Source organism: Pteronotus mesoamericanus, unplaced genomic scaffold (genome assembly GCF_021234165.1).
Source record: "Pteronotus mesoamericanus isolate MK-2021 breed Mesoamerican mustached bat unplaced genomic scaffold, CSHL_Meso_final contig_78, whole genome shotgun sequence".
In the NCBI taxonomy this organism is placed as follows: Eukaryota; Metazoa; Chordata; class Mammalia; order Chiroptera; family Mormoopidae; genus Pteronotus; species Pteronotus mesoamericanus.
In genome coordinates, this window is record NW_026555258.1 from 4,872,914 (window position 1) to 4,898,025 (window position 25,112).

Sequence of the window (25,112 nt, forward strand, 5' to 3'; positions counted from 1 at the left end):
CTGGGGCCAGAGGTGCCCACGGACGACTAGAAGGAGCCGAACTGCATCCCCCACATTTATGTGATGGAGTCCTAACCCCGCCGTGCCTCAGTGTGTGACTATTCGCACATAGGGTCTCCGGGCCCTAATCGAGTGTCACTGGTGTCCGATTATGAGGAAATTTGGACACAGCATGCACGGGGTCGGGGGAGAGACGTGAGGACGCAGGGAGGAGGCCGCCACAGTACGTGGAGCAGGGAGGACTCAGAAGACCCCAGCCCAGCCTCAGAGCGGAGAGAGGCTGCACTTCCGTCCTTTCAGCCACTTGGCTTGTGGGGTGTGTGACGGTCAGCGCCCCACTTCAGGGCCGGTTGTGTGAACATGAGAGGTGCCAGCCCCTGCCCCTCCCATCAGCCCATTCTGTGGGAACCGTCCTGAGCCCCTTTCCTTAAAGGGTTTTTTTTTTTAATGGTTTTTAAATTTATTTTTAGAGGGAGGGGAAGGAAGGGAGAAAGAGAGGGAGAGAAACATTAACGTGTGAGAGAGACATCTATTGGTTGCCTCTCACACGCCCCCCAACTGGGGACCTGGCCCACAACCCAGGCATGTGTCCTGACTGGGAATCGAACCAGCAACCCTTCGGTTCGCAGGCTGGTGCTCAATCCACTGAGCCACACTAGCCAGGGCTCTTTAGGGTTTTAAAACTTATCTCATTAGACAGGAAATAGACATTCATTGTAGAAAAACTATGGATAAGCCAAGTAGCAAAGGGCCTTAATCCGACCAGGTGAAGAAAGCTACTCTAGAGACTTGGGGGTGTGTCCTTCCAGACTCTATGGACCTTTTGACTGTTTCCAGTGAGCCACAGGGTGACGAACACCTACACATGCAACCTCCTCCACAGCTTAGGATGGATTCCGCTAGGAGGGATCGCTGGGTCAAAGGGCACGTGTGTCTTTAGGGGGTTGATGTGTATCCATATACATGTGTCTGTGGGCGCATGCGCCACAGCTTGGGGGCTGCTGCTGCTATTTCCAGGCTCCTGGGGACAGCGCCTGGTCCCGCCTCCCCAATGAGGTGACAACCTACCAGTTGGACAGGGCCTGCAGCGCAGCGTTCATGTAGCAGGAGTTCCCGAGGTTCTTCATGCCCGTGAGGCCTAGGAGACCGGTGCCCACGGGGAGGGCCGGTGAGCGCCCTGCCCAGCCAGAACCCCCTGCCAGTCCACACTTAGAGATGAGCCGTGGCTCTTGAGCCACCAGGACCCAGCCCCAGGAGGACACGCGACACAGGCAGCTGGTGTTCCAGTCCAGAGAGCCAGCAAGTAAGTAAATACGGTTCCCTCTCACCAGCTATGGTCACCGGAATGTACCAAACAGGACAACTGTGCCCCCCACCAGCCCGGCCCACTGTCGACACGGGACAGGCGAGGGGCCAGCCTTCCCGAGGTCACACGGTAGAGACCGGGCAGGAGGACCCGGCGGGGCAGCTGGCACTCCAAGGGGAGCCGCCACCCACCCGACACCCTGTGTGTGCAGCCTCCCTGCCCGGAACTGAGCCCCGCCCACCCAAGCCCCCAGCTCCCCCAGCTCTGATGGCCGTTACCTCGAGGCTTCAGGTCATCATCCTCTGACTCAGACTCCCCTTCATCGGCCACGGCAATGGGGACAGCTTTCAGAGGGTGGGAGGGCAGTGGAGGGTCCTGTGTTCAAGGCCCAGAGTGAGGAAAGCGAGGGGGTGAGGAGGGAGGGGGAGGGGGGGAGGCCCAGGGGTCGCAGGGGTGGGCAGCCCAGCTGCCCAGCCCGGGCCAGCGCCGAGTCAGCCCTGCCGAGTAGGGGACAGCGAGGGAGGAGCCGGCACAATAAATTTGGAAAACAGAATAACAACGTGCAATCCAACTTTCCTGAGACAACCACTGTTAGAGGTCTCAATGTGTCAAAAAAGCCTATATGTATCTGTATAAATTTTTAACTGTTAATACGCACACACCCCCAAAACAGGATATTTTATGCATTGTTTTATAGCCTTTTTTGTAAAAAAAAAAAAAATCACAAACAGCTACTATGTCCGCAAATGTGTTTCATAAACACCACCGAGCACCAACTACGTGAGGGCTGGGCTGCAGAGCACCCTCTGACAGGAGCTCCTCAGAGTCCAGGGAAGGGCGACCAGGGACGGACGCTGTCCGGGACCCACTCACCCTGGGGCTCAGGTCGCACAACCCCGCCCTCCACATGTGTTACCACCAAAGGAGGCAACCCCACTGCACCCCTCACCTGCTCGGAGAATTTGGGAGAGGAGGCGGGCAGGGGGGCCGCCAGCCGCTGCTCCAGGAACACCTCCTTCTCGCAGGCGTAACACCACACCCGGAACGTGGTCAGGTTCACGGTCAGGTTGTGCTTTTTGACCTGGAAGGCAAGATTCAAAACAAGGTCAAGGATGCACTGGCCCAACAGGGCGCCCCAAGCCTGCCTCGGGGCTGCCTCCGCTCTCGGCGCCCGGGGAACGGCCCTATTGGGACGCAGGCCTGGCGGGCAGGGTCTGCTTGCTCCACAGCCAGGAGCGCCAAGGCCGTCATCGTGCCGGCGCGCGCTTGCCCCTGAGTTAGCTCCCGCTGCCGCGCTTATGGCTCTCCCTGTCTCATAGACACGGCCGCGCAGCCCAGAGCGGGAGAGGGGCGCTGGGAGGAGCTGGAGCCGGCTTTGAACTCGGGGCTGCCTGCCTGCGAGCCCAGGCTCCGGCCACCACACTCACCTGCGCGTGAATGGTGCTGTGGTCAGCGAAGGACTCTCCGCAGCCAACGTAGGGGCAGGTGACCTGGGGAGAGAGGGGGGAGTTGGGGCTCGCCAAGGGGACAGTGCCGGCACAGTGAGCCCGTGTCCCCCTCCTCCATCAAGAGGACTCCACGCAACAGGACGGGCCTGCTGCGTGGCAGCAACACAGGTGTCCCCCCTCACAGGCGTGGGAATGGCCCCCAGAGAAGCTGCCCCGGCTCCAAGTGGGATAGGCAGGGTGCCCGGGGCCACCGCTCTCCCGCAGAAAGGCTGGGCAAGGGGTCCGCCTCCGCGTGTCCCCTTCCCACCAAATTCTCGACGGGCCAGTTACTGGGATCCACATTTCTGGTGCGGATGCCTGGGCCTCAGCCATTTCCTAATGGGGGTGCAGAGCGGGCAGAGGCGGGGGGCCCACGCGCACCCGGTGTCCACAGTGCGGCCGGCGGGGCCCCAATGCCCCTGCCTCTGGCCTTGCCCTCTCCTATCCCAAATCTACCCCCCGCAACCAAGACCCAGGATTCCCTCCTGCTGTCCACAGTGCACAGGCTGCTGAGGGCCTTTCCAGGGGCAAAGGAGGCATCCCATTCTACACAAGGCTCTGTGTCTGTCTCCCTGGGGGCTGCCAGGACGCAGGCCCTTGTCTCACACTTCTTGCTGCCCCCCGCCCCCGCCGAGGGCCCGGACAGTGTCTCACGATCCGCTTTATGCTGATGTCAGGGCCAAAGGAAGAGGCCAGCGAGGCCAGACTCCCCGGGGGGGCCCTGTGTTTTCTGCAGCGACAAGATTGAGCTGTCATGTCCTCACCACCCAAAGCTGTTTTTTTCCTACTTCTATTTGTTTTCAATGAAATTTTCAGTAACGGTCATTTTTAGTTTAATTTTAAAATGCTGCAAATATATACATGTAGAAAATTTGAAAAATACTCTGGAATTAGAGAAAAAATAAAAATTACCCACAATCCCACTACCCACTGAAAACTGTCCTATCGGCTAGTCCTTTTTTGTAAACAATAATGGTAATGAAAACACGACCAGATTCTACTGGGCATTGCCTATGGCCACACAGCCCACAGAGCCCGCCACAGGCGGCGTCTCCTCAGACTCTGCCCGGGGCCGGGCCCCACGAGGGCAACCGCCATCCGTGCCGCGGTCCCAGCCCCACGGCTGGGCAGGCTGCTGCTCAGAGTGCCCGGGCCCGAGCGAGACGCCTGCATCAAGGCCCGTGGGCGCGTGAGCGTAGACAGTCCTGCCCTCTGTGCAGATGGGGCCGCTCGTCCAGAATCTTCTCCCACCTGCTTTTTCCTCTTGTCATTCCTCACGGCTGCCAAGGCATCCAGCCAGGGGCTCACTGACTCGGGGGCTCTCTTGTCTGGGGAACCGCGCCTGAGACACCCATGCCCTGTGTCCCCCCCAAGGTTCCCACAGCACCCACGGGGACGCGTGCTCCCAGCCCCGTCTGGGCTGCGCTCCCCGCCCCCGGCAGCCGCAAGGAGCCCTACCTGGAGGCAGGCCCACAGGTTCGGCCCAGAAACGCCACATGACTGGCAGGCTCCCTGCTGGAGGTGAAAGAGAAACAGCCAAGGGTGACAACCTGCGGCAGGTGGGGGGGGGGGGGGGCCCTCCGGAGCCCCGCCTGCTCCGCCCTGCAGACTCTCAGGCCCTAAGTGTCCGGCTTAAAGGCTCCCTTTGCCTCAGAGTGGCCCCTCTCCGGCCCCCACCCCCATCTAAATTCGGTTTCCCGTTCCGCACTTTATCGTTTGAATGTTGTTTCATCGCGTGCCTGCAAAAACATTTTCAATGAAGTCATTGGGAGCTTAGACCCCTTCGTCTGTGACCTCACCTCCCCTTGACCCTGCCCTCTCTCCCCAGCCAGACCGTGGGCTCCGTGAAAAAGAGCCGGTCTGCTCTGTCGACTCCTGTGACTTCACAGGGTCTGGTACGAGTTGGGAGAACAATGTGTCTGTTGACCACAGAAAACACCCAGGTCCCTGGCGGTCGGGGTGACGGAGCTTCATCCCATCCCCCAGCACCTCCCCTTCCCGCTTTAAGGGCAGACAGAGTGCGTGCGCGTTGCGAGCCGCTGCAGGCGGTTTCCCAGCCCCCGCTGTGATCACAGAGCTCAGTTCTACTTCACGGGGTGGATGACAGCGAAAGTGGCATGTGCCACTCGGGAGCTGTGCACGACCGCTCCTCTTCCCTTTCTTCCGAGGCCTGGAATGCGGCTGTGATGGGGGAGCTGAAGCCACTGCCGGGGACTTGGACATGGAAATGGCAGAGGCAGCCCATCAGCCCTAGGAAAACCGGGCAGGGCACAGTTTCCACTCCTGCAACAAAGGACCCTGGAGCACAGCGGCTTGCGGGAGATAGTTCACTTTTCCTCCTGGTGAGCTGCCTGTTCATATCCCTTCCCCCCTCCAGGTATCTTTAAACAACACTGGCTTCACTTTGTCGATTCCCGATGCCCAGAGAGGCGCTGAGGACATGCTCTCAGAAACGCGGGGCTGAGTGTCCCCAAGCGCTCTCGGTCTTTCTGCCACAGAGACGCTAACTCCTCCAAAAGGCTGCCCCCTGCCAGCATCCCTCATCCCACCTGGTTCACCCCCTGCTTCCAGGTCCCCCAGTCCTGCCTCCGCTGGAGGAAAAGTCCTCGTGCCGTGGCTCTCTTACTCCTCTGTGCAGGCTCGGAAAAAACCCGGCCGTGGACAGTGCCCAAGCCTTGCTCGGTCCCTCCTTCACACGACAGGCGGAGCTACTTCCAAAGAAGCCACAGGTCCTTCGAAGAGCTGACTGCTCCCACAGGCCGGGACTGAGCCCGCCCAGGCCAAGGGCCACCCTGGCCCGCTGGTGCAGGGAGGCTGAACCACCGGCATTCGGTGCCTGGAACCAGGAGCCGACCGTACGCCCAGGGACCTGCCCCGGCAGCCCCGCTCCTGGGACGGCGCCCTGCACGGGCTCTCGCCACGCAGCGGTGGCATTTCTGCAAGGCCATCATCGCAGCTCATGTGTTTTGGCGGGCGGTGGCCGAGAGCCCAGGTGCCACCCGCGGAGGGTCTGTCATGGAACCCACACGTGGAATAGGTGGCAACTTCAAGACAAACGACGAAAAAGCTGTCCCTGCAGACCAGTGTCAAAGGCCTCCAAGGCATACTGTCATCTGAATAAAGCCATGAAAGGGCCTGCAGCAGGCTGTCTCTTATGAAACAAAGGGGAAAAGGGAAGATAATCAAAATTGCTTATGTTGGCATAAAGAAACTCTGAATGGGTACAAAAGAAACTAATCTAAGTGGTTACCTGAGGGTGGGCTGGGGCGGGGGGCAGCGACCGGAAGAGGGCTTCTTGACATCTCTATTCTTATAATCTCTCATTTTGTAACCATGCGTAAGTGTTATACAGTCAAGGAATTTTCATTGACAGAGACGATGACGTGCCCTCCCCAGTCACAGCGGCCGCCCCGCGCCCGGGCCTCCCTGGGCCCTTGCGGGCCGCGCAGGTGGAAATGCCCGCGGAGTGCCAGGGTGTTCAGTCCCGGCCCTGCGCACCCGCTCCGGCCGCGGGCGGACAGCGCGGCGGTGCCTCCCAGGGCGCGGGGGAGAGGTGATAGCCGAGGCCGCCAGGACACAGCCCCGCATGCCACCCGAGCAGACGCCAGCTCGGCCCCTTCCACAGAAGGGCCAGCAGAGGGTGACAGGGGCCCATCTGCTGCTGCTTCAGAAACATGTGCCCCCGAAGCGCAGAGGCCCTGAGCGTGCGTCTCGGCCCCGTACCTTAGATTTGAGCAGCAAGTCATCTTTGGTCACCTCCCCTATAGAGTCAAGGTGAGGGCAGAGGTCCCTGGTGTCCCCCATTCTGGCCTGGTCTCACCTGTGGGAAAACACGAGAGTCCTGGGTTAGATGCTGCGGCCACTGCTAAGGGCGGGGGGCTAGCGGTCACGTGCAGGACCATGGCCTCGCGTCCTGGCTCAGCCACATGGCCTGCCGGTGCCCGGGGGAGCTACTGCAGTTCTCTGAGCCGCACACCCCTTGCCTGGGCACTGGGGCGAGAGGACCCCACCCTGGGACTCACACTGGGAGCACGAAGAACTGGTGAAATCAGACCCAGCTCTGGGCGCTCCCAGCGCCACTTTTCCAGCTGTGATACCGTAGTACAGACACACCAAAGACGCGGTGCCCCTGGGGGCACATGGGACCTCCTGGTGCGTTTTGGGCAACTTCCTGTAAATTATAATTCTTTCAAAAGATAACATATAAAAATAAATTACTATGCCCTGGCTGGTGTGGCTTAGTGGATTGAGAACCAGCCTGTGATCCAAGAGGTCGCTGGTTCGATTCCCTGTCAGGGCACAGGCCTGGATTCCAGGCCACGTTCCCTGCTGGGGGTGCGTGAGAGGCAACCAACTGATATTTCTCACATCAACGTTTCTCTCATCGATGTTTCTCTCTCTCCCTTTCTCCCTCCCTTCCCCTCTCTCTGAAAATCAATAAATAAAATCTTAAAAAATAACAATAAATAAATGCTTCCACCACCCAATGTTTTAGCAGAAACCATCCCCGGGAATCTGCTGATTCTAGCTGCAAACTGTTGCCAACAAAGGTCCAAACCAACCAGAGATGTAAGTGGAGTGGGGGCTGCTTTAGTGATAGGCAGAGGCTGTGTCCGCTGGAGGGAGGTGGGTCCCTTGCCCTTCCCGTGAGCCCCTCCCACCCCGAATGGCCCGCCAGCACCCCAGACCCCCAGGCGGAACAGGAGGTACTGGGGCGGATTAGACGCGGGGCATCAGCTCACGAGAGACTCCCCCAGTCATCTCCGAGGCAGTGGAGGTCGCCCTGTTTTTCAGATGAGGACGGGGCGCCTTCTTGTCTGGGTCTCGCTGGCAGAAGCGTAGAGCTAAAGCTGAAACCCAGACTCCTCAGACCCAAAGGCCCTGCTCACGTTCCCTCTCGCTAACTTATCGAGGGTGCAGGGGAGTGGAAAGCGACAGACCGTCCCGTAATGCGCCCCCACGTGCCCATTGCCATGATTAGCTTCCTCAGTGAATCGTGGCCCACTCGGCTTTGCTTCATCTAATGCTCCCACTTGCTCTTTTTTGCAGCGAATCCCAGATATCATATCATTTCATAAGTGTATGTTTCTCTAAGAGAGGTCTTGAAAAAAAAAAATCATGAACACAATTCCCTTGTTTTACCTAAAAAGAAAAACCCGTACTCCCTCTTCGGCCTGCGCCTAAGGGCGGCCCCTGGGTCAGGATGCCGGGGACCCACCTGCAAGCTCCGCGACTCCCCCAGGAAGCAGCCAACACCCGCATTCTCTGTGGACAGCGACGGGGGTGGCGGGGGCCAGCTGGAGTGAGAGGCCTCGGCAGGGACCTGGGGGGACAAACCAGTGTATTTCAGGTAGTTCTGTTGTTTTAAAATCGCGCAGTATTGACCAGTGGGACCAGGGGACCCTTCACTAGTGACTGCTGGGCATTACCTTTGTGATTCCCAAGAAGGGAGGTCACAGGCTTCTCCAGCTATTGCTCCCCGTGGCTGCCCCAGCCTTGTAGCCCTCAGGACAGAAGGCTCGGTCCCTTCCGCACATGCCACTGGGACCCTCAGACCATCTTCTGAGCCCCCCAACGACCCTGTGCTGCTCAGAGTCCCCAGCCCCCAAGTCTTGAGCACCAGCAGGCCACGGGCATAACCGGGGTCATCCACCGCCACCACGGCCCCCCTTCCCTGGTGGGCCACCGTCTCCCAGAAGTGGGCACTTCAAAGGGGAACAGATGATTAGAAGCTGACATTTAAAATGGTCACATGACAATGACAGGGTTCAAGGTTCTAAATTCCAAGCCTCCTCACTTGAAGCCAGATTTTTAGGGATTTTTTCCCCACCTTTTGCACCGTCATCAAGGGCATTGGATTGCCACTTAGCCCCACGCTATTTTGAGCTGCAGTATGTGGTTTCTCTGTTGTTTTTTTAAAGTGTCTTTGGTGTGTGTGCCCTATGTGTCCAGCTACATGGCGGAGCCAGGTCACAAGCTGGATGCCCAGTGCCACGCCCAGTGCCCAGGACAAGCATGACGGTGACAGGTCCACCCCTGAGCCACATGTATAGTCAAGCTACTTTGGTTTCCACAATTTCAGATTTAAAAAAAAAAAAAAGCCCTGTGGCTCCCAACCCTCTCCGACCTCTCACGGCCCCCGGTTTACCGCTGAAGAGGCAGAACTGGAGCCCAAGGAACTGAGGGGCTTGGCCGCGGCCAGTCCTCAGCCAGGAGCGGCGGGCAGGGCCAGGTCCAACCAGACCCTGCCCGGTCCACGACGCCCCGAACCAGGGGTCCACGGCCGTTTCTAAAGGAGCAGGTGGTCCATACCTCAGGCTCTGCTGCCACACTGGTCTGTATCACACTTTCTTATTTCTGTTTCTTTTATTCATAGTCCATTCATTTTTTATTTAGTTTTTTAAATTCTTACGCCCTGACTGGTGTGGCTCAGTGGACTGGGTGTTTTTCAGCAAAGCGAAAAGCTGCTGGTTTGCTCCCCACTTGGGGTGCGGATGGGAGGAACCGATTGATGTTTCTCTCCCCCCTCTCTCCCTTCCTCTCTCTCTCAAAATAAATAAATAAAATCTTTAAAAAACACTTCTTAGCTCAAGAGCCCTACAAAACCACCTCGCTTGCTGCCAGCTTGCTAACCCCTGCCCTCACTCACTATGCTGCTGTGTCTCCCCCAAAGAAGCCGGATCACGGGCACTCCGTTCCCTCTGTGCACAGATCACCGCCAGGTTATTGATTTTAATTGTATCTTTTCCATTACCATTCACCCTTCCCATACCCTCTTCCACCTCCACCCACCCCACCCCCACCCCCGTCCCTGCCAATTTAAATTAAGGCAAATAACAAAGAACAGTCCAGAGGGTTCACTTGGCTCAGAGGCTGTCTAAGCAGGTAATCGAGGGGGCGCGCCAAGACGGAATACAAAGCTCTCTGCTGCAGCGTGTTCATCGCGGGGGCCTGCATGGCCTCTGGGCGAGCACCAGGCAGCGAGGTGAACAACAACATAGCCACGCGCGGCTGCACTACAGAGCCACTGAGAATGAGGCCTATTTACAGCAAGCTCTTTTTGTAAGTGGAAAGAGTAAACTCTAACGAGAAAAAGCACAGCGTAGTCAATACATGAACCAGGAAGTCATTTGCTGCCGTTATCGAGTGCTGTGGCCTGCACATAATTGTACGCACTTTATTTTTTGCACGAGGGACAGCACGGAGGGTTGTTTACACCAGCATCACCGCGAGCACGTGGGTGACGCCTTGCACTACGAAGTCCCAACATCACAATGCTACGACCTCACTAGGCAATAGGAATTTTTTAGCTCCGTTATATTCTTACGGGAGCACCGTCCTATCTGCGGTCCATCATTGCCCAAGTCATTATGCAGTGCATGACCGCAGACAAAAATAATCTTGGGTGATAGAAATTGGACCGGTGGTTGCCTGGGGCAGAGTGGGAGGCTACACTATGAAGAGGCAAGCGGAAAATGTCTGTGGCGTTGGAATGTTCTAGATCTTGACTGGGATGGGATTGAACCAGGTCAAATCTCAAGAAATATATCTTTAAAGTACATGTATTTTGTATGCAAATTACACCTCAATAAAGTTGATTAAAAGCACTTTAAATCCCAACTCATCTGTAGCAACAGACCACCCAATAGCAGCCTGGGGCAAGGATGGGGAGGAAGAAGGTGCCATTCGACAAAACTCTTCAAAAGGGTGCAGTTTATCGGATATAAATTATACCTAAAAAAACCCGGACCTAAAACCCTGAAAAGAATAAAGCCACACTTTAAATACACGACTGAGATCTAAATTATCAATACAGATAAGTCTCAGGGAATGCTGAATAATAAAAACAAGTTGCACCACCTCACATGCATTGGCGTGGCTACTATTAAAAAAACAACCACCAGAAAATAACAAGAGTTAAGACGTGGATAAAGTGGAAGCCTGTGCGCCGTTGGTGGAACGCAGGCACAACTTCTACTACGGAAAACAGTGCGGGAACTCCTTCAAAGGGAAACATAGAACCATCATGGGACGCAGCAAGTGCACTCCTGGGCGCGTGCTTGAAAGGAATGACTTGAGCTGATGTTTGCGCTCCCATGTTTTTAGCAGCATTATTCTCAGGGGCTGAAGGTGGAAGCAACCCAGGTGTCCACTGAAAGAAAAACGGATAGAAAAAATGTGGTCCATACACACGATGGAATATTATTCAGCCTTACAAAGGAGGCTCTGACACGTGCTATAACACAAATGAACCTTGGAAACTTTATGCTCAGTGAATAAGCCAAATGCAAAAGGGCAAATACTGTATGATCCCTTCTATGAACACTGAACAGTACACTTCAAAATTATGATAATTTTGTTGTATGTATTTAACTGGAATGTTTTAAATATTTAGGGGTTTTTTTTGGTTCTTTTTTTTTTAGTTGCAGGATAGCCCTGGCCAGGCGTGTCATTGGTTGGAGCATCATCCCATACACCAAAAGGCTGCGGGCTCGATCCCCGGTTGGGGAGCGTCCAGGAAGTAACTGATTGATGTATCTCTTTTTCTCAAATCAATAAACATATCCTCGGGTGAGGATTTAAAAAAATAAAGTTGCACAAGGATACGTATAATATGACACTATTAAAAAGGTTCGAAAGAGCTGGGCAGGGAGAGAGATTATGAAGTGAAATATTCAACGCCCAGGAAAGTTACCGGTCCCACCAGGTGCGCTGCCGCGCTGCGCGCTTACTCTGCCCTCTCTCATCCTTCAGGTCCCAGCTTCACTGTCCCTGACCAGCGAAGGCGTCTGCCGGCCACCCCGCCGAGCACAATGCCGCCCTTCCCACCACTGCCGCTCCCAAGGAGGGCCCTCTGTCCATCCCGGCCCGCGCGAGCATGCTCTGTCTCCAAGGGATGAGTATCCCTTTGTTGTTGAACGCCTGTCTCCGCTCAAGAATGTAAGCCCCCTGAGGGCAGGCATCTGCTTTGTTCACTGCAGTATCCGAAACACAGGAAACGGCCCCTGAAACACAGTAACTTCCCAGTAAGTATTTAATGAGTGGGTCAGAAGGGCAAAAGTGCTACAAAATACTATTGTAGTAAAATTCCATTTTGGTAAATGATTTTGTTTCTCATTTTGCGTCTACAGAAAGCACGTTATCTCTGGGAGCGGGGAGTCAAGTGATTTTTATTTCCTCCTCTTTTGCTCGTCTGCATTTTCCACGATGACTTTGTATTGCTTCTGGAATACTGCATAATAAATTACTTTTAGTTATTTTTTAAAAGGTTTTATTTATTTACTTTTAGAGAGAGAGGAAGGGAGGGAGAAAGGAAGGGAGAGCAACAGCAATGTGTGGTTGCCTCTCACTTGCCCCCTACTGGGGACCTGGCCCGCAACCCAGGCATGTGCCCTGACCGGGAATCGAACCAGTGACATTTTGGTTCGTAGGCCAGTGCTCAATCCACTGAGCCACACCAGCCAGGGCCAATCTGCTCTTAATACCTGTTTTTGCCTCATTAACTTCCATATTGGATTAAAATTTCTTTAAAAATTTCTTATCGTCTCCTACCTATCGTGAAAGTAGAAACATTTTCATTTGGTTTTAATAAAATGAAGATACATCTCTGTAGAAGCTGGAAAACAGAGACAAACATAAAATGAAATATAAATCACCTGTAATCCTACTACACAGAGAAAAAGATGGTTGCCATGGGGGTTAAGTCTTGTTGCTAGGTATGGGCGCAGAATTGCAAACACTAAACTAGAATGTAAGAGATAGGCTTTTGCATCCTGAATTAGGCTTCATATCACACGCATTTCTCAGGTCACTAAGTTTCTTTGCAAAAACTTCATTTCTAATGCTTGAATAATACTATAACACATCTCATTTAAACTCCACATACCTTACTTAACTGCTTTCCTATTGCTGGACACTTTGGGTATTTGTGTGTATGTTATGCCATCATAAATAAGGCAGCAGGACGAGGAGGGACACCCAAAAACCTGAAATTTATTTATAAAAAATTGTGTATTTATTCTTACATGTTTAAACTTCCGTCACCTTCAAAGTGCTCTCCATGTATGCAATATATCCATCAAGCCTTTTTTCCCACTGTTGAGAACAGTTTTTGAACTCATCGATTTTGATGCCTTTCTGTGCTTCTGCTGTTTTTTGTCTCACCTCTTCGACATCGGCAAAATGTTTCCCTTTGAGGACTTTTTTCACCCGGGGGAACAACAAAAATAGTCACTTAGTGTGAGATCAGGTGAATAGGGAGGGTGGGGCATGGGGGTCATGGTGTTTTTGGTCAAAAACTGGACACTCAGCGCGGTGTGGGCAGGTGCACTCGTAAATCACCCATCGTGAAATGGGCAAATGCGTTGAAAAAGTCTTCCAAAAAATTCACTGAAGCTGAATGCAGCCTCTCACAACAACGCCAGTTTGTACACTGACACAGATGGGTTTCTAGAACACTCACCTAGCGGTGGATGCTTGTACTACAAGGGGCCTACTCTCTAGAAGATAATTCTAGGGTTTTTTGGGGTCCCCGTTGCTTTTTGGAATTTAAATCTTGGAGTAAATCTTCAACCAAAAGAAAAATTACTGGGTTAAAATGATTATTTTAAAGGTTCCAGAAATATATTGACAAATGACCCTCCAGAAAGATTATATAACCTTATCCATCTACTGTCCTGACTGGTGCGGCTCAGTTGGTTGGAGTGTCGTCCATAAACCGAAGGGTCGCAGGTTTGATTCCCGGTCAGGGCGCATGCCTGGGTTGTGGACTCGATCCCTGGTTGGGGTGTGTACGAGAGAAACAACTCATCGATGTTTCTCTCTTGCATTGATGTTTCTCTCCCTCTCTTCCTCCCTCCCTTCCCTTCTCTCTAAATAAATAAACAATTTTTGAAACCGTCAGTTTACATGGAGGGCAGAAGTTGAACGGTGGCATCCAAACCTGTGGGCGTTTAATACTCCCCACACTGGGCCTGAAACTTGAGAAGCGCACGCCCCTGCGAGGACCGCACCTCACCTACCTCAGCTGCCTACAAGCTTTCGCTTCGCTTTATCTGGCGCCCAGCCAACCCCGACAGGCACCTGCTCAGGGCGCTGGCTTGGGGTAGTGGAAACATGCCAGGCATGGGTCTCACCCTCATGGGGCTCGGAGTTCCACATTTCAGCACCAGGCTACCTGCAGGCAGCCACCAGGGATGTTCCCGTTCCAGCAGCCAACGGCAGCCACCTTCCATCGCGTTACCACGTGCCAGTTGTTCCACGCACGTTAATCCTGGAGTGGACGGTGACCACGGAAAGCAGTCACAGAGGCAGCCCTGCGTTCAGCTCCTTGCTCCGGTCGCTTGCAAGCTGCGTGTCTTTAGATAAATCACTCGATCCTCAGTTACCTCACCCAGGAAGTGGGACAAAGCCAGCTCACAGGGTGACTGAGAGGATGGCCAGTGCACAGGAAGGATCAGACCACAATGACTTCTGATCACGTAGACTTTCTGGACGACTCAGTTTGCATTTATTTGCATACCAAGAATGCTCAAAAACTATTGAGGACTGTGCTTTGTGTTGCTGGCCAGGTTTCATAGATCAGGAGCCTGCGAGCGGTAGGAATGTTAAGTCACACGCCAAGGGCACCGTCCATCAGCTTCTCACTCAGGCCGCCATTGCCCAGGGCAGCCAGGCCACCCGCCCAGCCAAGAAAGGCGCAATGTGGCCGAGAGTGACACACAGCAGGTGACTAAGGCATGGCAGTTCTGATTCTTGGTGCTGCTTTCTAAGACCCAAGCCCCCCTCCTGGTGCTTCGGACATCGACACCAGGAAACGGAACCTCAGGGGACGCAGCAAGTCCCTAAGCAGCTTCTCTGCCCCGGGGCAGCCGGCACATCTGCTTCCGGCAACCCGATTCCCTTTCTCAGCGCAGATAAAAGGCATGAAACAGACGTGACAAAATTGGATCCTGGGTTGACGAGGAAAAGGGCATTAGTGGACTGTTGAGAAAGCTGAATATGGACTAGATATTGGATAATAGTGGTTCTTATGGACTGAATTGTGCCCCCCAAATTTATACACTGAAGCCCTGACCTCCAGTACCTCAGGATGTAATCTTACTGGAGACAGGGCTTTTAAAGGGGTAAATTCAAATGAGGGCCTTAGGATGGACCTTAATCCAGTCTCACTGGCGTCCTTATAAGAGGAGGCCATCTGGACGCACAAGGATGCCCACAGACGAAAGGCCACGTGAGGACACAGCGAGGAGGTGGCCAACTGCAAGCCCAGGGAGAGAGGCCTCCAAAAAAACCGAAGCTGTTGATACCTTGATCTTGAACTTCCGGACTCCAGAACTGTGAGAAAATTCATTTCCGTTGTTTAAGTTGCCCAGTCTGTGGTTCTTTACGGCAGCCCTAACAAACTAACATGGTATTATATCAACATTAAACTTTCTGAAGATGGAAATGGTGTCTTTGTTTTTAGATGATTCCCCCTGAAATATTTAGGGGTAAAGAATCATGATACCTGTAACTTACTCTTAAATGGACCTGAATAATAATGATAATAAGACTGAGTATATAGGGAGTAAAGAGGGCTAAAATATTACTAATTCATGAATCTAGATGAAGGGTATCAATGAGATTTCATTATATTATTCTAGTAACTTTTCTGTAAGTCTGATTGTTTTTATCAAAATGGAAAGTTTTTAAAGATTCCTTTTCTCTCATTTAAGGTAGGAGCAGGGAGAGGTCTTTTGGAAAAGGTAACCCACAGGTGACAGCTTTGTCCCACTGGCTCCTCAGCCAAGCACATGTGCCAAATGTCTGAATATGAGATTTGGAAAAGGCAACCCTGAAGCCAACAGCAGGGGCCCCAGGACGCAGCACGCACTCCGAGCCAGGCACCAGGCACCAGGCACCTGGCACAAGAATCGCTTACGCTTTCAAGTAAGCACCTTCCAGGGGATGCACAGAGGTGGGGAGCCCGTCGCACAAGGCCACACAGCGAAGAAGTGACAGCTGGAAGCAGGCCGGGTGTGCCTACCTCCGCAGCCTTTCCTACCAGCCCCTGTGCAAGCAAATGGGGCGCACACAGGAGGCAATGAATACAGAGGGAGAGGGGAAGGAGCCTGCACTACTGAGAGAGCTGGATCCTGGGAACAGGCCCCTGGAGAGCAGCTGGTCGACCAGACTGGGCTGCTGGGAGTCGGGGAGGTGCTTGCCCTGTAGCCCGCACATGCTGGCCAGAGGGGTGGCGCCTTCACCATAGCGACCCCAGAGCGCTTCTCCCTCCTGGCCCACCAGGACTGGCCGCGTCTTTTCCTGGGGATGAGAAAGCAGGAGGAAAGGAGACAGGCCAGCGTGTCTGGCAACGTGCCCACCTGCTCAGGGCCCTGGTGGGGCTTCCAAGACGCTTCATCCTGAATCAGGGCAGGCACTCTGTCCTCCCCCGGGGTCTGCGCTGAGTGAGGGGAAAGCATTTCCCCCGGGACACAGCCATCAGGCGGTGCGTCCAGGCCTGGCACCAGCTGCTGAGACCAGGCCGCAGGTGCCCATTACTCATCACTTTCCTGGAGGTTCTGGCTTCATCCTCCTCCCAGCCGGAGGGAGCCGAGTTCCTCAGGACAGGAATGGTGAGGCTGCCAAGCTCCCCCACCAACACAAGGACACCCTCTGACCCGGCACTCACACCCGCACCCCTCTGGTACCCTTTCCCTCCCTCCCGCCCTCTTTTCTCCCATCGACTTCCGAGCGATTCTATTTCCCATAAATCCCCAATACATCTCTTCCTTTAACCCACTCTTAATTCCTCTCCAGTCATCCCTTCCTTTAACGCAGTCTTAATTCACTGAGAGCCCACCATCCTTCTGACTCTCAAAGCAGAACTCTCAGCCTCCTCCTGCCTTGGCAAGTCCTGCTTCCCTCGCACCTTCAGTTACCCTTATTGGCCTTACCCACCTTGCCCCCACTCGAACAGCCCCATGGGCTGAGCTGATCCTAACAGATCTCACTAAACCCTCATAACCACCCTGGAGGTTGGCAACATGGGAAGCTAAATCCACCTCCACTTCCATCACTAAAGGAGGAATGACTGGGGCTCCGAGAGGCAGAGTCACTGGCTGGAAGTCACACAGCCACTAAACAGCTTTTGACCGAAGCAAAGAGGCTGTCCTGACAAGTCCGGAGTCTACTTGAGAAGGCCATTTGTCTCAGTCCGGGGGAAAGAACAACAGTCTTAGAGGAAGATGATCCAGAAAGCAGTGAGGCATTCCAGAAATGCTGCCCCACTTCAGAATGGTGTTCCAGAAGAGGGAACCAAAAACAGCCTCCATCAGCACCTCCTCGCAGCCAATGAGCTGTAATAACAGCAGCTGCAGCAAGCGTTTACTGAACTGTTGCTGTGCCAGGAGCTGTGCAAAACGTGCAGCGGGGGTAAGCCTGCAACTGGTACGCTCCACCTTCGGGCTGTGTGACCTAAGGCACGTATTGCCTCACCAGACCCCGGTATTCTCGTTTGCAAAATGAAAAATAACTGAAGCTACTTCAAAGGCTAGTTGGGCGAGTTCAATGAGATCATGCTTAGCCTGGGACCTGCCACCTGGTGAGTGCTAAGTGTGAGGTAGTGCTTTCAAAGGAAAAAGCCGGCCTACAACAAAAAAAGGAAAACTACTATTTAAGGGGTTCCTAAAAGACTTCGCAGACACTATTCATGCATTTAGTTATTTCCTAAGCATTTGTTGATGCCTGGATTTCAAAAAAACTTACTCCTCAGAGCATCCTCGGGGTGGAAGAGGCAAAGGGCAGAGCGACAGTCCTCGTGACAAAGGACGAAAGCAAGGCCCCCAGAACGGTCCAGAAAGGCTGCCGGCAAACACCCGAGGAGGGGCCCTATGGGTTCAAAACATCAGACGCACCTCTCCTCGGGAAGTGGCTGGGCGTCATTTTTAGCTGGGCAGGCGGCGTTGGGACTTTAATTTACCACCACTAATAAGTGGTCATCTTTTGTCCTTAAAGGAAAAAATACACGTCAGGGCCCAGACCCAGGGGAAATAAAAGTCAGCGCCCCGAGACGCGACACGCATGCTTTCAATGATGGATCAGGCCCTGTAGAATAAAAGAGATGGCGGCTCCGGTCCCGGAGAAGCAACGCGTCCCCAGGGGCTCGAAGTGGGGCGACGGGACACCCGAGGACCCCCTGGGCGCTGGCCGGAGGAGGGGTGGGGTGACGGTGCTCGGGGGTTCCCGGGATCCACTCCCCCGGCCGCGGCGCTTAGCGCGCTTGGCAGGGCCAGCCAGGCACCCCGCCGGCCGGAATCAGGGCTGGGGTCGCCCCTGCTCTGAGGCCCGGCCCCCTTAAGCAGCCGGCAGCAGCCTGAAACTCACCTGCCTTCGCTACCGAGCCACCGCTGCCTGTCAGTCAAACGCACCCTCGGCGGCGCCGCGCAGGGTCGTGGGGCCCAGGCGGCCGCGCCCCGCCTCCTCCCCTCGGCGACCCAATCGAGAGAGGCCGACGCCACCGCTGGGGGCGTGGACAGGTGGGCGGTGCGAGAAAGGTGGAGCCAGGCAGGCTTGGGGCGGGGCCCGGAGGGGCCGGCGCTCTGACAGCACTGCGGCGCGCCGGAAGCAGCTGGGCAAGAGCGCTGCGGGGCCGCGGCTGGACCGCGGAGCCGCCGCGACCATGCCGGTCACCGGGAAGACTTTCCGCCGGCGCCGGGTCGACTCGGAGTCGGAGGAAGATGAGCAGAACTCAGAAGAGGTTCGGTGCGTTTGGAGCGGGGTTTCCACTGGGCAGGAAAAGAGCAGCCGGCTTAGCGGCTCAACACAAGCCAGGAGCCCTGTTGACAACATTGGTAGCTGTGCGCCCGTGGTGGTGTCCCGTTCTGCCGACGAAGAAATTGGGGCTTGTAGGGATGAGGCCGCCACTCCCAGGCCGCATAAGAGGAAGAGGTGTCCCAGGGACAGGCAGTGGCGCGGGTTCGTGCCGGCGACTCAGCAGCCGGCTGGGGTACCGGTCGAAGCTGCTGTTTGACTCCGAGCTCCGCAGAGGGTCTCTCAACTTGTGCATTGTCTTTTTTTTTTTTTCTTTTCAGATTAAAACTGGAAGAGACCCGAGAGGTGCAGAACTTGAGGAAGAGGCCCAACGGAGTGAGGTGGGTACCATGGGGGGACCCGGAGGAGGAGATGGGGATGACAGCACGCCCCCGCCCCTGTCGCTGTCACAAAATATCTCCTGAGACTTGGAAAGCCCCTTTTCTTGACACTACCCTGAAAGAGGTCCATTGTTCTTTGAAAACGTTTAACCGGGAGGTACCCTGAGCCGTGTGATCTTAAGGCTCGCTCCAGGAGTGCAGAAACAGATCACTCATTCATGTTTTTATTGCACCCAATTAATTGTGGAAGCACATTGATTGTTAAGAGTTTGAAAAATTTAGAAAAGCCTAATTAAGAAAATAAACAGCAGCCATAATTCTCTCATCCAGAGAAATCCGGTGTTAACATTTAGTGTTCTTTTCTATCTGTATTCTTTTCCCCCTTTTGTAAAGAATAGTGAGAACTTTTATTCTATGCTGTTTTCAACTCGTTATGACCTTGTGGACATTCATTCACATTGTGGATTATTTTTCCAAAAACCTTTCTAATGACTACATAATACTCCGCCACAAGTATGTACCATAATTTAACTAATTCCCTATTCAGGGACCTGTAGGTCAGTTTTGTAAGTTTTCATCAGATAAGGCTGCAGTAATAGTATTTTCCTACATTTGTCTTTAGCTTTATTTTCCCTGAAGGCAAAGTCTTAGAAATGAGATTTCCAAGCCAAAATAATGCTAAAGGGCCTTATAGAAAAGTTTGCCACTTTTCCCACCCTAGATTCTGGAGTGTTTGTTAAGCCCTGTGTTATTCTTGTAGGCTTCCCCAGCTGGCTTTGGCGTCCACCCTGCCTATCTGGCCCCTGCACTAATATTGCAGTTTACAAGCATCCTAAATGTTCTTTCTCATCTCTGAGCGGTGCCATTTCCCCCTCCCCTCCTCCCCTTTCCTTTTTGGTTTTACTCAGTGCTGTGGCCTTGCTGGTGGGAGAGAAGGTACAAGAAGAGGCCACTCTAGTGGTAAGTTGTGGGGTTCTCCCCGCACTGTGGGAAGATGTGGATGCTATTCGGCGGACGATTATTTTCTTGAGAAAAGGAAGTCTGCTGCCAATTACAGAAATGTTTCTGCTCAACCGTGTTTGCTTTCTGCAGGATGATCCCTTTCAGATGAAGACAGGCGGAATGGTGGACATGAAGAAACTGAAGGAAAGGGGCAAAGATAAGTAAGTACAGGACACGCTGAGATACGAATTCACCTGCAGCCCCTGCGGGGGTCTCTGTGTCTCCAGAGAGTTGGGCCTGCAGCAGCAGCTTTAGTAGGGCATCTTCAAGTGTCCTTTCTGCTTTGGAAAGGGTGGGTAGTTTGAAAACACAAGAAAACTAAACCTCTTTAAAAGTGAACTTAGGGAGGTGTGGGTACACCCCTTTTGTAAAGGTGCATTGTTTTCCAATCCATATGGCAGTTTTATTTTTCTTTTTTCAGAAAACATAAAACCACAGTTATAAAGATAATACATTCAAAATTACAAAAGTAAAAAGTAAAAGTATCTGCTGATTCCCTAGAGGAATCTCCAGAGGCCAACGGTTTGCTTGTATATCTTTATTTTATTTACGTATCATGTATTTTTTCCCTAACTATCATGAGGACATTGCGCTTTTTGGTGTGTGCCTATTTCATTTGTATAACATACAACTCAGCCTCACCGAGTTGTGACTTTACGACTCTGCTTTACGGTTCTCTCCTTTTAGGATCAGTGAAGAGGAAGACCTCCACCTGGGGACATCGTTTTCAGCAGAAACCAACCGAAGGGATGAGGACGCCGACATGTAGGTGGCGGTCCGTTTGTCTGTGAGTGGTCAGGGGTGGGCTCCAATCAGACGCAGTCTGGGATATGGAGTCACAGATGGCATGTTTAGAGTTATCCAGAGACATCCGTGTGGGTCCCCCTTGGCCCACTTCCCAGGCCTGAGAACCTGAAAAACTCTGAAAAGTCCCTTAAAAGTGGTTCTTGAGATTTAAGATTCCTTGACTAGTAATACTCCCCCAAACACTGCAGGGATACACATTGGACCGCCCACTCTTGATTTTGCCAACAAGGCTGTGAAACAAACTACTACCATCCCCCATTGTCTTTCTGCTTTCGAAGAATCTCACATAGAACAATACCAATAAGTTGGTAGGACATGATCTCATAATATTGGCTGGCGCTTTCCATTGTACATTGTAGCTTGACAAAAACACTTACTTTTATTTTTCTCACCTCTCCATGGACTGATGAAAACTTCACCTGGACCATGGGCACTCTGTGGGCCCGGGCTGGGGGCCACTAATGTGAAAGCCGCGCACGGTGAGCTTCCTGCCCGCCCTGAGACCGTGGGTTTCTTCCTTCAGGATGAAGTACATTGAGACAGAGCTGAAGAAGAGGAAAGGGATTGTGGAACACGAAGAACAGAAAGTGAAGCCCAAGAATGCAGAGGACTGTCTTTACGAACTTCCAGAAAACATCCGCGTTTCCTCAGCAAAGAAGACGGAGGAGATGCTTTCCAACCAGATGCTGAGCGGCATCCCCGAGGTGGACCTTGGCATCGAGTACGTTTCAGGCCCATGCTCTTGCCGCTCTCCTGCCCGGGGGCTGGCGGAGGGGCTTCCTGCTTTCCAGTTCCAAGTTAAGGGAACATTTCTCCCCTGTCTCCTTGGAAACCCACATAAACTCTGTTCTCTCTGGTTTGCCCGAGGTGGCTGTCCCCAGGAGTTTCTCCAAAGAGTCGGTCAGATAGTTAAAGACACGTAAGGGACCCTGTCTGTTGAAAGTAAAAGCATTCGTTTTTGCTCAGCCCTTGCTCACAGCTCTTCAGCGGTTCCAGTGAGGCCCGCGCATGCCCCTGTCCTGTTCGGTGAGAGCAGTGTCAGAGGCTTCGCCACCCCTTGGTCCTCCTCTTGGTTTTTTTACTACAGAATGCCTGCTCCGCAAGGGGGCGGTCCTGGACGAAATACCGTGGTCAGAGTCATCTTCAAGCGCAGAGAAAGATAGGAGACCTCTGGGTTCTCGCTTCTCTTCTGGCCTTTTAGCTTTGAGCCTTACGTGGGCAGTTCTCTCCATCCTGGAGGCTCAGTTTCCTCTTGATCAGAAGAAAGTAACCCCCACACCTCCCACAGCTGGGAGAGCTGGGAGCATGGCTGTGAGGGAGTTGGCAAACTGGACAGAGCTGTGCCCCGGGAAAGAGGATGTCCTTACGCAGTGGTGGGCTGCCTGCCTCACCGGTCACTTCTGTCTGAGGACCAGAGGCGCGGCGACCTAATGTGTGGCCTGGCTCCTTTCTCCCCTTAGTGCTAAAATTAAAAACATCATTTCCACGGAGGACGCCAAGGCCCGTCTGCTGGCAGAGCAGCAGAACAAGAAAAAAGACAGTGAGACGTCCTTTGTGCCCACCAACATGGCGGTGAACTACGTGCAGCACAACCGATGTAAGCTCCCCTGCCCCTGCCCCTGCCCCTGCCCCTTTGGTTTGAGGCCCTCGGGTTCCCTGTTTGTCTGACACGTCCCCTGGTCTCTTTCGGTTCAGTTTATCATGAGGAGCTCAATGCCCCAATACGGAGAAACAAAGAAGAGCCCAAAGCCCGTCCGCTGAGAGTGGGCGACACGGAGAAGCCAGAGCCTGATCGTGAGTCCAGCGGCGGCTGCAGCTGCCGGCAGTGGTCGCATCACGCGGGCGCCGTGGAGGCGGGTGGGCTTGCGGGCTGGAGCTCTGGCTTTGGGGCCAGCGCCGCCGGGTGTGAGTCTGCGCCCTGGGCCGTGGCCTTGTGCCCTCCTGTTCGTAAGCCTCAGTTCCCTCATCTCCCAGGCGGGGAAAGAAATAGCAAGGCCTGCCACTTGGGGTTGCTCTGAGGGGTCACTGGGCTGTCAGATACAGAGGCTCAAGAACTTAGGAAATTTCAATCAACAAAAGTAAATGAAAAGTTATTCATAATTTTACCACCCAAAGGCAACCACTGTTAACATTGCTGGATAAAACCTTTCAGACTTTTTAAAAAAGATTTTATTTATTGATTTCTAGAGAGAGGGGAAAGGAGGGAGAAAGTGGGGGAAACATTGATGTTTGGGAGATACATTGATCAGTTGCCTCTTGTGCGCCCCCAGCTGGGGACCTGGCCCACAACCCATGTGTTGTGCCCTGACCAGGAATCGAACTGGTGATCTTTCAGTTCACAGGCCAGTGCTCAACCCATCAAGGCACAGCAGCCAGGGCCAGACTTTTTTTTTTAATGTTCACATATAGGAAACTGTGTGTGCACTTACGAGGACCTCATAGTGTTTTACTCAGTCGTCCACCCCGCACACCTCTCCATGTTGGTAAATACATACTTTCTCTTTCAGAGACCATGTCATTTTCCATTGGAAAGACAGACGGTATAGTGTAACTGTTTCCCTCTGACTGGGCACTTAGCTCCTTTCCTGATTTTCCTTGTTCAAGCAGGGCTTTGATGCCCATTCTCGACTACATCGTGTTCTCAGGCTGCTTTCTAGAAGCTGCCAAATGGCCCCCTAGAGGCGTGATGCTCATTGTCCCCTCCCTGCCAGCAGCCTCTGACGGTGCCCCTTCGCACATGTTCACCTGCACCAGGTGTCAGCTTTTCACCAACAGCAGATGACTCTCGGCAAATGTGAACTCTGCGGAGGCTCCTGAATTTCCAGCCTGTTACTCTCACTCTTCTTTCTCACTTGGGAAGTTATTTTAACATCTTGGTTTTGTGGTCTTCGATTCCCAAAGGGTGTTGTGTTAAACGTGTGGTAAGCAAGGCCTTTGGAATCACCAGACTTGGGTTTCACTCTCAGCCTACCTTCACTGTCTGAGTGACCTTGAGCAAGTCACCTAACCTCTCTGAGCAAAGTAACATGCCCCTGCTAGGACTGCCGTGAGGGTTAGGGGAAGTAGGTCGAAAAGGATTTAGCGCCACGCCTGGGGCAGGGTCAAACTCAACGAAGCCCCTACTGGTCCCCTAGTCTAACGCTGATGCCAGCGTATTTTGGCTGGCACCCGACGCCGCCACAGGTCTGTTTGCGTCACTCAGTAACAAGCTCTTACTGAGGCCCTGCCAGGTTTCTGTTCACTAGGGCAGGCACTGGGGCTCCTGTGCAGAATGGTCCCTCCCCAGGGGGACATAAAGCCTGTCGGTGACCTCCGGCCCGGCAAACAGCTTTTCCTCTTTTCCTTCACAGGGTCCCCCCCTAACCGCAAGCGCCCCGCTAATGAGAAGGCCACCGATGACTATCATTATGAGAAGTTCAAGAAGATGAACAGACGGTACTGAGGGTGGCGAAAGGGGAGAAGAGCAGAGTGGGGTGTACACAGCACTGTCCCCCATCCCCCGGGAGGGAAGGCGTCCTGGGCAGAAGCCCGATCGATCGCTGGCCAGCGGGCGGTTCCAAGAACAGACTGTATTGGTCCAGCTGCTAACCTGCTGGATTTTTCAAGCTCTGAATTTGTAACCTTTTGAAACAATATGTGGTTTTTTTACTGGGGCGGGGGGCAAACTATTCTTGTGAGTGTTATTAAATCTTGTTTGTAAATATGTTGCCTTTTTCAAAATTTGAGCTGCCTCAGGAGGAAACAGCTGTGTGATCAGGGGGAGATAATACCCTTTAAATTGTGCTTTTATTATTATATGTGTCATCATATCTTCTACTTCTGATTATCTGGAATGGGGTTTGGAAATGAATCCTTCACTGTTTCCATTGGATCCAGTGAACAGCAGGAAAATCTAGAATGGGATCAAAAGGACACTGGTATTTTCTGATTTTTACAAAGTTACCTGTTTCTTTTCATTAAGAAGGAAAAAAAATCAAATGTCTCTATCACTTCCGCACTTCAGTATTAAATATGAAATGAGTCAGATTTCTTGTTCGTGTTGTGTCTCCTCACACCAATATTAGGCCATGTGTTCAGAGCCTGGGAGATGGGCAGCTCAAATGCAAAGCTGACTTACTGAGCGAGAGCTTCTCATTCGTTCAAGAGACTTAGGCTCTACCGTGTTAGCTGTCAAGTATGGTGCCACTTGTGCCGTCATTTTCCCTGAGGCATTTAAACAGCTTGGAATGAGGAAATAACAGGTCGGGTGACTTCTGGGCTGATTTAGAGCTTGCATTGTGGTTAGGGAAGTTTGGCTTTGGAGTCAGATCTGACCCCTGCTCACAGCTTCTTATTATATCCCTAGACAAATCCCTTTCCCTCTGAGCCTTGGTTTTC

The 25,112-nt window shown here is 53.1% G+C and overlaps 2 protein-coding genes across 3 annotated transcripts in view; one reads left to right on the top strand and one right to left on the bottom strand.

The window, feature by feature from the left end:
* Window positions 1-18,232, bottom strand: part of USP20 (ubiquitin specific peptidase 20) — a 34,091-nt gene extending 15,859 nt beyond the window's left edge. The window contains exons 1-8 of the mRNA XM_054584244.1: window positions 18,160-18,232; window positions 8,012-8,116; window positions 6,517-6,613; window positions 4,252-4,308; window positions 2,734-2,796; window positions 2,256-2,387; window positions 1,585-1,681; window positions 1,069-1,138 (exon numbers count right to left, since the gene is read on the bottom strand). Coding sequence (XP_054440219.1) covers window positions 1,069-1,138; window positions 1,585-1,681; window positions 2,256-2,387; window positions 2,734-2,796; window positions 4,252-4,308; window positions 6,517-6,597 — 500 coding nt within the window. The 5' untranslated portion in view covers window positions 6,598-6,613; window positions 8,012-8,116; window positions 18,160-18,232. The remainder of the gene's footprint in view (window positions 1-1,068; window positions 1,139-1,584; window positions 1,682-2,255; window positions 2,388-2,733; window positions 2,797-4,251; window positions 4,309-6,516; window positions 6,614-8,011; window positions 8,117-18,159) is intronic.
* A 156-nt stretch (window positions 18,233-18,388) lies between these two features.
* Window positions 18,389-24,755, top strand: CUNH9orf78 (chromosome unknown C9orf78 homolog). 2 transcript variants are annotated; one of them, XM_054584842.1, is made up of 9 exons: window positions 18,389-18,537; window positions 18,867-18,926; window positions 19,835-19,886; window positions 20,019-20,089; window positions 20,616-20,693; window positions 21,259-21,456; window positions 22,196-22,332; window positions 22,431-22,529; window positions 24,086-24,755. In XM_054584842.1, exons 1-9 carry the CDS (start codon window positions 18,455-18,457, stop codon window positions 24,175-24,177), a joined length of 870 nt encoding a protein of 289 aa, XP_054440817.1. In that variant the 5' UTR covers window positions 18,389-18,454; the 3' UTR covers window positions 24,178-24,755. The 2 variants fall into 2 exon arrangements, with proteins under 2 accessions (XP_054440817.1, XP_054440818.1); XM_054584843.1 differs by having other exon boundaries at window positions 18,390-18,532.
* The last annotated feature ends 357 nt before the right edge of the window (window positions 24,756-25,112 follow it).

Excerpts from the sequence above, each read along its gene's own strand:
- CUNH9orf78 (XM_054584842.1), top strand. The coding sequence starts at position 18,455 with ATGCCGGTCACCGGGAAGACTTTCCGCCGGCGCCGGGTCGACTCGGAG. Across the intron at positions 21,457-22,195 it reads GAGGTGGACCTTGGCATCGA|TGCTAAAATTAAAAACATCA; the intron begins GTACGTTTCAGG and ends TTCTCCCCTTAG. Across the intron at positions 22,333-22,430 it reads CTACGTGCAGCACAACCGAT|TTTATCATGAGGAGCTCAAT; the intron begins GTAAGCTCCCCT and ends CTTTCGGTTCAG.